The 15,878-nt window shown below is 33.0% G+C and overlaps 1 protein-coding gene across 8 annotated transcripts in view; it reads right to left on the reverse strand.

Moving 5' to 3' along the window:
- LOC150109091 (phospholipase D1-like) overlaps nucleotides 1–15,878 on the reverse strand; it is a 584,228-nt gene that overhangs the window by 396,304 nt on the left and 172,046 nt on the right. For all 8 annotated transcript variants that reach the window (XM_090411563.1, XM_090411593.1, XM_090411586.1 and 5 more), the window contains 2 exons: nucleotides 13,237–13,302; nucleotides 1,613–1,773 (listed from right to left, as the gene is read on the reverse strand). In XM_090411563.1, coding sequence (XP_090267689.1) covers nucleotides 1,613–1,773; nucleotides 13,237–13,302 — 227 coding nt within the window. The remainder of the gene's footprint in view (nucleotides 1–1,612; nucleotides 1,774–13,236; nucleotides 13,303–15,878) is intronic.

Below are 15,878 nucleotides of genomic sequence, written 5' to 3' on the forward strand. Positions count from 1 at the left end.
AATCTTGATTATGTATTATAAAAAGGTGACAAATGAACTGGACAAGAGAGATGCATCTATGTTAATATACTTACATTTTTGCAAAAGCTTTGGATAGATTGCCACACAACAAGCTGATATCCAAAGTAAAACAGATGGGGGCTAGATACTAGAGATTAGAGAGGTAACTGGCTATTAGATAAGTATCAGCAAGTTGTGTATGGGGGTGCAGTAAATAAGTGACTAGTGGTGTGCCACAGAAAAGTGTTCCCAGAAAAGGAAAGTGACTAGTGGTGTGCCAAAGGGATCCGATTTTGACCCATTGTTGTTTAACTTGTATATTAATGATATTAGGATGGATTTAAGTGGAGAAATACAATGATTTGCTAATGATGAAAAACTGGAGTGATAAGGAATTAAGCAGATGTGGCCTTACAGTAGGACATGGATGCATTAAATGAATGGACAAGTGGGAGCATCTATTCTATCAGTTCAATGTTGCAAAAAAATAAGGTTCTGAAATATGGTAAGCAATAATGGGATACAACATATATGCCTGAAGGGGAAATTTTGAAGAAGATTGAAGAGACAAGAAACCTGGGAATGGTGGTGGACAAGGACCTGAAATTCAGGCTCACTGCTCAAGTTGTGAATTCAACACATCAGATTATGATAATGATGCAGAAGACCTTATGATAATGTGCAGAACAGATTAAGGTTCCATTGTATAAGGCCTTGATCAGGTCTCATATGGATTAATTGTGCACAGATTTTGTCCCTCTAGTTTTCATGGTGGTGATGATACACTGAAAAGTGTCCAGAGAAGAATGACTAAGGTATAACTGGTCTTTGGAATGTGAAATATGAAGACAGATTAAGGAAATGCAATTTGCAAAGTCTCATGAATAAGCAGCGAAGGGGATATGATTGAAACATTTAAGTTCATAAGTGATTTTACTGGATTAATGGGGAAGAAATTCTTCATAAAATAGGAGGGGGGATAAAACAAGAGGCCAATTCTGGAAACTGTATAAGGAGGGTGTGAGTCAGGGTGTAAGGTTTCTTTGCATGGAGAGTGGTTGGTGAATGGAAATGCCCAACAACGTGGTGAATGCAGACACACCAAATGAATTTAAAGCATGGTTTCACATGCACTGTGTGTAACAGCATGTACCTCCTGCAATGTCTTTTGACTCATTGGCAATATGGTGTGAATAATAACAATTTCTAAAAAGTATCTGTTCAGATATATAATGTGATTTCATTCTGGTTCACTAATAATAAAGATTCATTAGTGAATCTTGAGTGCATTATTTGTCCCCTGAGATCTTTTTATGCTATGTGTGAAATTACAATGAAAACAAAGTTTAAAGTGGAATTTAGCATTTCATAATGAATACAGTTAATGAACTACATCCTTTGTTCTCTAATTCGATCTCTTCTAATTCCTTGCTTTATTTCGATCTCTTCTAATTCCTTGCTTTATTCACCCAAGGATTTCTATTTCTGACCCTCTATTTCTATTTCTGACTGTGCATTTGTCATATATCCCCTGTTGCCTGGTATATATTGCAAGACAAAAATAACTGTTGCACTAAAATGTATACAACATCAAAACAAAAACAAATATTACCTTTTTCTCCACCTTCCACACCAATCAATAAGAATCATTTTGAAGCGTGTACAACCTGTTGCAGCTTTATGACCTCCAGATCTCTTGTGAACAATGGCTTCTTTTCCTTTACATCCTAAACCACGGATAAAGGACAAAGGACTGATTTCCAAAAAAATCATCTGAAACAATATTTTAATTTTTAGTACTTATTACTTAAAAAAAATAAAATTTAAAGTTTCATATTTATTTGTAAGAATTTTAAGTAGTTCTATAAAAATACAGGGTGTATTTTATTTATTTATTTTTTTAACTATTAGAGGTTAATATTTATATTTATATATAAATTTATCATTTCAAATCATCCCCATCCCATCCTGCCCCTGCACTGCACTGCTTGAATACACTGCTTCCAATATTTCAACATTTTAAAGCTCTTATGCTGTCAGACATTCTTAATTATAATCTTAATTAAAATTTTGGGAACAGGCTGAAGTGTATGACAGAGGATGTAATACAAAAAAAAAAAAAAAAAAAAAACAGTGCTTTGTCAAAAATTCTGATTGTAAGGGCTTAAATGGGCTAGTGAGGAAGATAGCCACTAACTATTTTCTGCTCTGCCACCAGTTAAGTCATGTCTCCTTGTTTTATGATATCAATTCAAGGGCATCACAAGGATGAAATGGGAAAATGCAATTATATTCTTATAAAATACCTGAAATTTATTTATGACTTTATTGAGCAAGATAATTTCATATAGTAATTACCTTGTTGGCACTGGAATAAACTCATGTAAATTATTATTACTATTTTTTATTAGTATAATTTTTTGCCTAAGTATCAAAGGCATCTTCAGTACAAGGATGTACAATTCCAAAGGGCACACCACCTAAGCAGCTAATGTAAATCAGCTAATCTATCCTAACTTTATTTAATTGCATATTTTTTTTTTAATAAGTTAGGAAATTAAATGACCTTTTTCACTTATCTTAAATTAGCTACTTAGGTGATGTCATTTGAAATTGTCAATTATTGTTCAATTAGCTTTTTACATTCTTATACTGAAGATGCCTTTGATACTTATGTGAAAATTATACTAATAAAAAAATTATAATTTACATGAATTTATTCTGGTATTATATTTATTTGTATAAATTTTATTTTTTGGTTATATAATTTAAGTGCTGCCATCATATTCTCTTTATATTTATTTAAATGAATCAAAACAGCATCTTCATAAATTCCTAAGTGTGAGGATCAGGAAGACCAGACTAGTTGCTTGTTTATGCAACAATCTAAACAGCCAATGCTTGTGATATGACATGCATGTGTTATGTTTATAAAATGTGTGTCAGTCTTGCTGCCTAATTTCCCAGTTGTCTGCTACTTAAACTGGCTCTCATTTAAGAAGTTTTAATTTTTGCAAACTAAGTGATCATCTTATTTATCAAAATTACCTATTGGTCTTCTCAGTCTCAGTTACTTGACATAATTTTTCTGCTAGCTTCACTTCTTTGCTGTTGATACTTCTTAACATCAATGATGCCTTTCATCAATTCTTCTGAAAAAAGTTGATCTGGAATAAAACTTTTCACTATTCATCCTAGATCTGTGGCAAAAAACGGTGCTGGAATCAGCTTCTATAACTATACAAAGCATCAGCTAGAAGGACATATGACTGTACTGTGAAACTGCATGCAGTATCTTTCTATAGTTCAACATGCACTTGGATACTTAAATGAAGTAGGATAGGCTGGCAATTTGGCAGTTAAATGGTTTTTTTTTTTTTGATTAAACTACAAACAAAAATATCATGGTATAGTTCGCCCACCGATTAGCAATCCCTCAACACTTCTGCGCATGTCAGAAAAAGGAGAATCCATTCCGATAATAGGGTAATCAATTTGTCTTCTGGGATGAGTTTGTTTATTATTACAGGTCGGAAAATTTAGTTTTTCTTTTATGAACATTGTAGTTTTTAAAGTGTAACTATTTTGCTTTTGTAACAGTTGGAAAAATGTACATAGAGTATTAACAAAATTAAAAAAGGTATGGCATAAAACAAAAATTTAACTAAGTTTATTTTTAAGAAAGTTTTCTATAAAATAAAAATAATTATTCAGAAAAACAGAAATTTTTTCAAATGAACTTAGATATTCTAAACTTACAGTTGAGAGAACTGAAATGTCCTAAACCGATTAATTATTTATGACTTGTTGTGAATCTTTTAACAAACCCATGCAAAAAAAATGTTGAAAAAAAATACCATTATCAAATCCTTTTAATCTTCATAGTCATCTGAATCGGTGTCCGAATCGCCATCACTTTCACTTAAACTGATCACCAAAGGTTCGCATAATTCTTTGATAATTCCGTCTCTATCCCAATACATATTTTCCAATGAGGTGACATGAGAGTAATATTTTCCCCAGTTTTGAACTGTAATACTTTCAATCCCCTGTTCTGAAAGCTTAAAAAGTTTCGACATGTCAATATCACCAGTTACGTTGCGATGGCGAATGAAACTTTTCACTTCTGCCCAAACATACTCAATAATTAATATCGCAATGATATGGTAGCCTCAAAGCTAGAAATCCATGCTCTTTGAGCATTGTGTCGAATTTAAATAGTTTAGTTGTGGGCGAGTTTCTTTTGACCAAATTAAGCAATTCAATTTTTCGCATATATGGGGAATGAGAAATGTTATTTGCCGATAGCCAATCCATAAGAACTTGCTTCTTATTAGACCAATTTGGAACTTTGTTTAATCGAATAGAGTGATCATCATCATCCTACGTATAGCATTTAGGCCTAGCATGGCCTGTTCCGGCCTTAGAAGTCATCGTTGAATCGTTTAAGAGGACGTCCTGGTTTTCTTTTCCCTAATGGCTTGTACTTTAAGGCTTGTTTTGGTAATCTTTCTGTTTTCATTCTTTGAACGTATTCCATCCATTTATGTTTATATTTTTTCTATTACTATTACTGGTTCTTGGTTTAATTCTTTCATAATATCTTCGTTTCTTTTGTGATCAAATAGGGTATACTTTGCAGTTTTTCTGATAAACTTCATTTCTGCTGTTGTTAATCTTTTTTTGTCTATTTGTTTTATTGTCCAGATTTCACTTCCATACATTAAGACATACATACATACATACATACTTCCATACATTTTAGCCTGGTTTGTTTTTGAACTAGGTTTGGTTTAAATATAGAGTTAATTACACCTGTTATTTTTAAATATTTTGCGATTTTTACGTTTATATCTTTTTCATATGTGATCACACATCCTAGGTAGTTAAATGAATTCACCTGTTCTAAGATCTTGTTATCTATTACTATTTTAGTTCTTGCTGGATCTTGTCCTTTAAAGACCATAGTTTTTGATTTTTCCGTTGATATTATCATACTATAATCTTTGGATATCTGATTTAGATTTAAAATAGCTTTCTGTAAGTTATCTTCAGAATTTGTAATTATTATTTGGTCGTCGGCAAAGAGGAGAGTGTTTAAGTTAACTGTAGGTGAAAGTTTAATTCCTTGATGTAAATTTTTACTCCATTTTATTATTATTTCATTTAAGTAGATATTAAAAAGAGTTGCTGAGAGGGGACATCCCTGTCGGACCCCTTGGTTTATCTCACTTGTATATGATAGCTCGTGATTTAATCTCATTTGTATTTGATTATTTTCATATATACTTGTGATAGCTTTTAGGATATTATTTGGTATTTGTTTTTCTTTTAATATGTTAAATAATATGTTTCTTTTAACTTTGTCAAATGCTTTTTCAAAGTCAATAAATGCAATATGTGTTTCTAAATTATATTCTCTTCTTTTCTCTATCATTAATTTTAGGCAAAAGGCTGGGTCTATACATGATCGTCCTTTTCTAAATCCATTCTGTACTTCTAGAATAAAGTTTTCGGAATATTTCATTAGTTTGTTATTTAAGATTCTGCTATATATTTTGTAACAGAAATTTAGAATACTGATACCTCTATAGTTTTTAGGGTCATCTCTATGACCTTTCTTAAAGATAGGAATTACAATTGCTTTTTTCCATTCTATTGGGGGGATACCAGTTGAGTAAATTTTATTTAAAAATAATAAGAGTCTTTCTTTGAATTTTCTTCCTGCGTATTTATATAGTTCTGAACCTAGCTTATCTTCTCCAGGTGATTTTCTGTTTCTTGTTTCTTTCAGGCTGATTTCTAATTCTTCTTCAGTTATTTCCTTTTCATTTTCGTTAATTGTTTGCCAGTTGTCTGTCCACAGTTCTGTGTAGTAATTTAGAAATTCTTCTCATTTCAATTCAGTGTTTAATTTTATGTTTTCTTTGGTATCTGCATTTAAGTGTTTCAAAATCTTATATGCATTGGGTCTTACTTTATATAAATCATGTTCTAAATTAGAAACAAATTTATTCCATGATTCTGTATGTCTTTTTCTGACTTCTCTTTTAACTATGGCTCTTATTCTTTTATATTCTATTTCATCTTCTAATATTTTACTGCTTAACCATTTGTGATAGGCTTCTTTTTTCTTTTTGATTATTTCTTTGATTGTATCATCCCAGATCTTCAGTTTATTTCTTTTATTGAATTTTTTGGTCTTTCCTAAGCTTTCATTTACTGCTGCATTTAATATCGTTTTTATATTAAGCCATTCTATTTCTTCATTTTGTTTTATTTTATCTAGATATTGGTTAATTCTTTGTTCATATAGCCATTGTACATTTGTGTCATTCAATAGTCTAGTTTTATAAACAAATGTTTCAATTTTTCTTTCTGTTCTTGTTACTTGTAGCCATTTAGGTGGTAATCTTAATTTTATTTTAACAAGGAAGTGGTCACTGCTTATTTCATATCCTCTGTGAACTCTAACATCTAGTGAAAATTTTGATGTCTTTTCATTTAATATGAAGTAATCTAATATCGATTTCCATCCTCTTGCTGCCCAAGTATATTTATGTATGTCTTTATGTTTATAGAAGGAATTCATTATTTTTAGGTTATTATAAACTACAAAGTCAATCAATTTTTTACCATTTCTGTTTAGAGTGTGTTCTCCATGTATTCCTATATTATTATTAATTTTCGTGTTTCCAATTCTTGCATTTAAGTCTCCTGCTAAAATTATGTAATCATTTTTATTTATTTTATTATATATGTTTTGTAGCTGATTATAAAAATCAATATTATCCTGTTCTCTTCCTTCTTCTGGGGCATATAAACCAATTATTGTTAAATAGCCTCTATCTATTTCTATTCTAGCTTCTATTATTCTTTCATTCCATAATTTATAAATGTTTTAACTGTTTTGAAAGGGAGTTATGAATCCAAATCATGACTCCTGCTTGTGCTCTTTGGTCTCTGTCGACTCAAATGTATATCACATTAAAATTTTCAGTTCTCATAGTTCCTTTTAATTTCTTTTTTGTTTCAGTGATTACTGCTATTTTAAAATTTCTTTCATTTAATAACTGGTCTAGTTCTATTTCTTTATATGCTATTCCTCTTACATTCCAGTTTGCTATGTGTATTATATTTTGTTGTTTCCATTTTCGTTTTACCTTTTCCATTCCAGGGTCGTTTCCCATAGATTCAATCCGGTTATCTTTTTCTGTCAGCTTACAAGTAGGATTATGTTCTCCATATCAGGGAACTAGCCTGACGATGGAATAGTTCAGTGGTAGGGCTGCTACCTTAAGGCTTCTGAACTAGCCTTCTTCCGAATTTAAACCCATAGGAGGAATAGGGTATATTGAAGGGGAAAGAGTAGATTATAGAAGAAATATAGTAAGGTTTATAGAGAGGGCATAGTTGTAAGGCCAGAAATGAAAAGACCCCATGGCCCTCGAGTACTCTAATAGCATAAGGGTCGTAAAATAAGAAGAGTTGGCTGATAAGGCCTTATAGGAAAGATTAAAGCAAGTGGATCTTCCTCAAAGTAGAAGACGGAGAGGATAGATCCAGCTAGGGGTCCATGGGAGTGCTGCTTCCCTTACAATCAAGATGATTGCCCCTTATGGTCCTGTTGGTCCACGAGTCCTTATTCAGTATATTCGGACCACCCCACCATATATATATATATATATATATATATATATATATATATATATATACGCACGCGCATGTACACACACACACACACACACACACACATGGTGGGCTCCCCTATCTGCCACCCAGGGGACATGCTCTCTAGGGGTTACAGGGTCCCCTGAGAGGAAGCATTATCAATTATAACAACAGCATTTTTAGGAAGGTTTGGAATCAGTTTTTCTTCTGCTCACTTTTCGAAGATCGTAGAATACATTTGCCCATGGTAATCTCCAATAGTTGAATTGGCTTCGTATAGTAAGTTTGAATTTGGTAAAAAATCCCATTTCTCCACCCGCACACAAAATTATCATGCGCCGCGAGGCATTTCCGGTTTGTAGCACTCCACATTCTTCTTTAGACTGCCAACATTTTCTGTAAGTTAAATTACTATCAATCCAAGTTTCATCTAGATACACAATCGGTTTTTTCTCCTCCCTGAAATGTCTTATTGCTCTCAAATACTGCGTTCAAGATAAAACAATGTCACTTCGCTCCATGATAAGTTTCCTTTTATTCTGGGACATTTTGAAACAAAATCCGATTTTATGATTTTATTTTCCTTAAAGTTTCTCTTTTCCAAGGAAAATTAATTTTTTCTTTAAGCACAGGAATCAATTTCGGAACAGTTGGCACTCTTTTCTCGACCACGTAAAATTCGTGAATAGTTCTTATAACGTCTACATCAAAATCATTCAAAGCTACGGTTTCAATGGTTTTATTTACTCTGGCGCTTTTTTTTTAGGAGATTTAAATTTTGGCTTACCTTCACCTTTTGATTCCCTACGAATTCTTTTAACAGTCGACCCCAATACACCCAAAATTGCTCTTGCACGTTTTATGACTTGAGAAAGGGGAACAAGGAGACTATTCTTTTTCGCAGAATGTCAGCACATTATTCAATATTCTTTTGCAAGAGCTACTGAAACGTTTAACAACAGAACTTGTTGACTGTACTGGATCCATCATACAAATTAATAATAAAAAAATAAAGCAAAAAAGTGACAACAAAAATCAAGCTAGTACTAGTACAGCGACAGACAAGAAAGCACGTGATTTCGCATGTTGGCGACCAATTCGTACATCCTTCATTTCTTTCTCCCCTTCAGCATGAATCGACTATTCTTGGCAAAATGCCAAGGAGAGATCTACAGACATTGGGCGAACTATACACAATTAAACACTATGATACAGGCTGGGTCATCAACCATTTATAATTATCAATAATTTCCTAATATGTATTCTCAATGGGTGTTCAGGGTCCTATAACAGCACTAAATGATTAAGTTTACATTATTAGTAATTTCTTATTAACAATTTTTCTGGCCATAACATCTTAGATTAACTTACCCTATTCATACATTCTTGAATGCATTGTCAAGTTTCTTCCTAATGCCTTCATTTTTACTATGATCCAGCCATTGCTGCCACCTGTTCACTCCTCTAATTTTTCTCAGAACTCTCATATCTGTAGTCTCTAGTCTGTGATCAAGTGCTTTATTTCTAACTCAGTCTCAAATCCATAGCTTAAACCTGGTTTGAATCTTGTATACGGCTAGTATTTTGTGTTTTGGATAATTTTTCTCTTATTCCACATAAATTACAGTTCAAGTGGTTCCCCACCATAACTTTGCTTATTCTATAGTCTATTTTCAAATTTAATTTGCCATCTTCACTAAAAACTGTTCATTCTAGATCACTATATTTTCTACAGGTTCTCCATTGAGAATACAACTGAAGTTTTCTATGCTCTTACCTATCTCAGATTGGTCTTTATATTGCTGATTTTCAAATTTATTACAGCTGTTATACAATCCCAGAGACCTGCACTGGATGTATTTAGGAGTACATCACTATCTGCATAAAGCAAAGAGCCAAGTTTGATATCTCCAATTCTCATATCAGGTTTAATGCCACTTTCTTTAATAATGGGATTCATATAGATGATGAATAAGAATGGAGATAATCTGCATCATGGCTTACCCTTGATTTTACATAAAACCATCCTACTGTATTTCCTCCAATTCTAACTGCTGACTTAAAGCTTAAATACAGACTACATATTGTCCTGTATATTTCTCCATTATATGGAGAAATGGTTCATTTCTCCATATAAGTGTAGTGTTCTGAATGGGTACCTTGTTGTATGCCTTTACCAGATCTACAAAACCTTAGTAGATCTCCTTAATCTCCTATTAACAATTTTTCTGGCCAAACACCTTAGACTAGCTTATCCTATTCACACATTCTTGAATGTGATGTCAAGTTTCTTCCTAATGCCTTCAATTTTTAATATGATTCTGTTCACTCCTCTAATTTTTCTCAGAACTCTCATATTCTCATGATTTTTCTATTATTTGTCATAAAGTAAAAATCTAGTCTTGACAATCTCTATTTGGCCTGAACCCAGCTTGTTCCTTTCCAAGTTTCTCTTCCACAATTTTTCTCATCCTTAGCATAATCTTACCTGGAACACATAGTAAAGAAATTCTTCTGTAATTCTTGTCATTCAGCTAATTCCCTTTTAAAGATGTAACTATTAAAACTCAACTCCAATCTTCTGGATTTTGATCTTCTGACCAGACCTTCTCCTACAAAACTTTTCTACCTCCATATTTGAGCATTTCTGGTCAAATATCATCTACTCCAGCTTCATTTCCTCATTTCAAGTTTTTGATGGCTTTTTCTATCTCAAGTATTGATATGTACTTCTATTTGCATTCCTCTTAAAAATGTTCTAGCACTGTTCTGTTACTGTTTTTTCATTTAATAGTCTTTCAAAGTAATTACTCCAGACATTTAGGATATCAGTTTTAGTAAGGAAATACCATGAGTAGGCATATTACTAACTATTATAATAATGGAATTAACTCACGTAAATTATTCTTTATTCATAGAATTTTCACCTGAGTATTACAGGCATCATCAATACAGGTACAAGGCTAATTAAACAATAACTGTTATATTCACAAAGCGCCACCTAAGGAGAAAAACCACAAAAATATCTGTGTGGCTTTTCGACCCATCAGAAAAATCTCCACATTCCTAATGTCTCCGAAGGACAAGCTCCCGCATCTCAGCTATCCAGGTGTCTACTAGATTCCCTGCTCGTGTGGGTTATCATATTTCGGACAAACAGGAGATCTGATCAGGTCCGATTAGAAGAACACCAGTCTTATATACAGTACCTTGAACCCGAACAGTCTGGAATTGCAGAACATGCCATCAACACCAGACAGAGTTAAGTGGAACAAGACAAAAGTCATTCACAAAAGTCAGTTCCTAATGGAATGGCTATACAAAGAAACGTGTGAAACATTACTTTACTCCCCTAACCTAAACAGATCCGATGGTCTACGTCTTTCCCCCCCTTGTGGGAGATAGTACTTTATAAAGCAGCAAATCTTTCCTAACATATAATTGTATACACATATATATATTTAAATTATAAAAAATAATTTATTTATTCATTTATTACCTTGTACCTGTACTGATGATGCCTGTGATACTCAGGAATAAAGAATAATTTACGAGTTAATTCCGTTATTATAATAGTTAGTAATTTAGGATATCCTATTTTCAATTCGCATGTCATCTTTATTGTCTTTAATTAACTTTACAGTACTCTTTCCTCCATTTCTAAGCTTTATCAATAGCAATTATATATTTGGTTTAATCCTTTATCCAAGTATAAGCAAACAAAGTTTGAGCCTGAAGTATTTTCAGGACTGGGGCAACTCGCGGTAAAGGTCATATAAGTTCTGATCACTTGCCTTGGTATCTCATAATGCAAAGCACATTTCCTTATGGGTATGTATAATGTTATGCATTATGGAAAGGGTTACTACCCAGACCGGTTTCAAACTTTATCGAGATCACGTCAGTGGGAGCCAGACCCAGCAGTGGTGATACTAATATAGAAGTCATATCACCATATACCAGTTGCTCTGGTATATGGTGATATGACTTCTGCATTACCATATACAGTCATATCACCACATATCAGTTGCACTGGTATGTGGTGATATGACTTCTGCATTACTTCCACCTTAGTATCACCACTGCTGGGTCTGGCTCCCACTGATGATATCTCAATAAAGGTCGAAACAGGTCTGAGTCAGCTAAATTCCAGCACAAACTACAAGCCTAACATGATTTTTTTCAGTATCCAGATCTATTAACAGAGTAAATCACATGGTGAAGATTAAACATTAAGTCCTGATTAGTCTCCTGGTTAGTCTCTGCATGACTTAAAAGGCTATTTGGAGGTCACTTTCAAGTTATCTAACTTTGATCCTTAAGTGCCTCCATAGACTGATTATGAAATTAGGCAGTAACAAGGAAAGCATCAGCTTTCCGATTTCTTTAACCTAAATGGAAAAACCATAGAACAAAAAAAAACAAGATTTCAGCTATTTAGGCAAAACTGTTAGCGAAGACTGAATAATTGAGTATGGAATTAAACAACAGAATAAGGAAGTCATTTGAATAAATTATTCAACTCATCAATATAAAATCGGTTCAATATAAATGATAAAAATTATTCAATTTTTGATTAATTTACCAAAAAACAAAATTAACTAAAACACTAAACTAGCCATATATAAGAGTGTGTCCAAATTTAATATATGGGTGTACGAGTTTAATTAGAAATGAAACAGTTAATCAAAGGCTGGTGACAGACCAGATATGAAGGTTTAAAAAAATAATAATAAAAGAGGGAACATGTGGCATCAATAGCAGAATTATTAACATTTAAGATATTAAAGAAGGAACTATACATTGTTAGCATTCTGTAATGTATTAATAAAGATAATGTACAGTGGAATGAAATCGAATGGGAGAGGAAATGCTAGTAAAGCAGTTGTTTGATGGCAGGAAAAATATGCAGAGGAAGACCAAGATTTAGGTGGATTGGTTCAGTCAGAGATATCCAGAGTGTCCAGTCCAAAATAAGATCTAACAGTACTAGAATCATGACAAATAAGATTAATTTGGAGGGAAATTATTAGTATGAAGTTAGTACTACATGGTCATGTTTACATTATTATTAGTGTATCGTGTACACTCCTTGACGGTACATATCAGGAATTTGATATGTACAATCAAAATTCTTCCCTTGCATGTAAGGCTTAGTGGCCTGCCAAGGGTCATAGACAAGTTATATGGCTTCTTGGTAACCTAATTAATGCTCCAATAGGGTGGCTAATTTTATTGGCTTTGTTTTTATGTGTGTCAGCTGTGTGCTGATGATGAAATATATATCAAAAAGTTTGTTTTGGCATTCTTATGAAAGTGATACTTTTACAGATATGTCGCGTTCATAAATTAAATTTTAGGAGGGAGGGGGATCAGGACTAAAATTAAATATACAACATACTAATTTTACATATAAAATATATAAATGCTTTTCATAAAATAAAATAAATAATTAGGTCTTTTCTGCACAGCCTTTGAATTATAAATCTGCACTGACTACTGTGAATTTTTCTTAACAGAGTCAAAAATCAACTAGAATGCATCCATTCTTGAAAAAAGACTTACTGTTTCATGATGGTTTCTATATATAGGAATTTCCAGAAGTTCAGTCAAATAATTTTCCAAATCATTCTAGAGGAACAGAAAATTTTTTTAAATAAATGGCATTTTAGAGGCATGAATAATTTATAAGTTACAAACTAAAAACTATTCTTATCTGCATATATACATATGCTTAAAATTTCCTCAAAAGAGGAATTAACTATAAGCTGCCATGCAATGCAATGTTACCACTGGTGGAGAGAAATTACTAATTATTCTAAATATAAGATGCTTCAAATACAATCACATAAACATGAAAGGAAGAATGTTAACCAGAAATGAAACACTATTATTATTTTTTTAAGGACTGCAGACATACAGAGATCGAAACAGTTATCAGTATGAGAGTAAAATTATGCCATATGGTCTGCTAAACAGATATGGGTAAGTGCATATATATATATATATATATATATTTTTTTTTTTTTAAATATCAACCTCACTCCCACCAAATACACACAAAGAGGTACAAAACCTATTATACAACAAGACCATGTGTGGACAAGTGAATAAGAGAAAGAAGAAAAAAAAAGATGACATATTTCACAAATAGCTGGGGGGGGGGGGAATCAGTCCTCTGGAAAAATAGTGTCAGGAAGATTGTTCCAAAGAGTAGAAGTGGATGAAATGAAAAGAATAAGAAGTTTGAAGCTAAAACTGGGTATGGATTTTGACTAGCAAGTGATCAAGTTTATAAAAACTTAAAGGAGAAGGAAGGGAAGTGCTGACTGCCAGCTGAGTGAAAGAATGCTCATGAAAATATAAATAAGACCCCTCTCAGAGAGGGAGTAATTACATGGATTGCTCTTGCTTGGATGTATCAAGCAATTTGAAAGTTTTTTGGTGTGCCACTGCAAAATAAGAAGTTATGAAAAGGATACCATGTTTTTTGGAGGCACAAGCAAATATGAATATGATGTCTGTGACAGGAAAGGCTAGAAGTGGCATGTCAGCCCAAAAGAAGAGAAATTTGATCTTGTCTAAAGATCTGAGTTTTATCATAATTAAAGGGAAAGTGAAGATCTTATTACAATAAGGCTATTTTGATAACACAGAAATTTACTAGATTTCTCATCCCACTAAAGAATGGTTTAAGTTATTGCTTACAGAATATAACGAGACTTGAAACAGTATACAAAGTCTGTCAAAATGAAGATCTATACTATCATCAACAAAACTAGGGATAAGATTTTGAGTTAGTATGAAAAAGTCTTAATGAATAGGAAGAAAAGAGCATGGAAAAAAGTTCAGCCCTGAGATGCTCTGGCATCAGTGAGGACATCTGAAGACATGAAAATCAGCGAGTTGTGTATGGAAAACCATAAGATAGTGGGTTGGTAAGTAGACTATTATTTTCAAGGAAACTGAAGTGAGGATAATGGGATGATAGGTTGACAGTTGACCTATCTTCCTCTGAATAAATATAGGTATGCTTTTAATGCTGCTGGGTGAATGTGGAGCATTGGGGAGGGGGAGGAAATCAGGACTGCCAAAGGTTTGTTGGTATCCAAAAGATCAGATTGAGTATGTAGCAAGCAGTTCTTGGCATATCAGGAGGTAACTGGCTATAATCATCTGTACAAGAGTTGGAAAAAAATAATGTCAGAGAGTCAAGCCTTATCCTTCACTGATTTTATGATTCTAAGGACAAAAAAAAGGTTTTGATGTTTGAGTAAGTGATCAGTTTTTCTACATTAAGCCCTTCTAAAGTCTTTTTTTTTTTTTTTTTAACAGCTGCTATAGGCTGCAGTATAGCTGAGTTCAAATCTGGAATTTGTCTTGAGATGCTTTTCCTCCCTTTTAGACTGCAGGCTTGGAAAGTGGCTGAGATTCTGAGTGGAGTGGAGGATGAACACCTTCATTTCCACAAATGATTAGTTCAGTTATTTGATCAGAACAGCTGTCTGGATCACAAGAACAAAAAGAATAATCAGACTATGGGAAGAAGGAATACGAAATTATGGAGGTTATCCCATTTGACATCATTACAGTGCCAAAGATAACCATGAAATGAATGAAGAAGGATGTTTCATAAAAAAAAGGAAATGTATATTAGGTTATGATCTGAGTAACCAAAAGAAGAGCTGACACCTAGAACAAATCTAGGAGTACATAATTAGAAGGTTAAAATAGGAATTATCTGGTGGGTACTATGTTAGATCATTAATAGCAAATACTCAGCATTTCTTCTGGTTTAATTAGTAGAATCAGAGAGGGTAAACCAGTCTGAGTAGTGAACAGTAGGAATGCTAAGGAAGATTGCAGAAATGTGTAACTTCAGAAATAAATAATATGAGGTAAGAGTAGTTATCAGAACTTTAAGAGCAATAAAAAAAAACAAATGAATACAACAGTGTGGCAAGGAAATTTTAAGCCAGAGCAGATCAAGAGATTCTAATTGTAAAACCCTCTGATAGCAGTGTCAAGGAATATCAAACCTAACCAAAAGTATACCAAACTTATGATGAAAGGATTGCACAATGTAGAGAGGACTGTTAAGATTGATTGTAGCTGAGGTTTTGTAAGAAATAACAGGCCTGGGTCAGATGCCTGGAAGTGGTGGTTCACATCATTTATATTTTTGAGGCTATAAAATGTTGAAGAGG

The sequence above is a fragment of the Typopeltis vanoorti genome, chromosome 2 (assembly GCF_054136105.1).
Source record: "Typopeltis vanoorti isolate ZY-2024b chromosome 2, IOZ_Tvanoo_1.0, whole genome shotgun sequence".
Taxonomy (NCBI): Eukaryota; Metazoa; Arthropoda; class Arachnida; order Uropygi; family Thelyphonidae; genus Typopeltis; species Typopeltis vanoorti.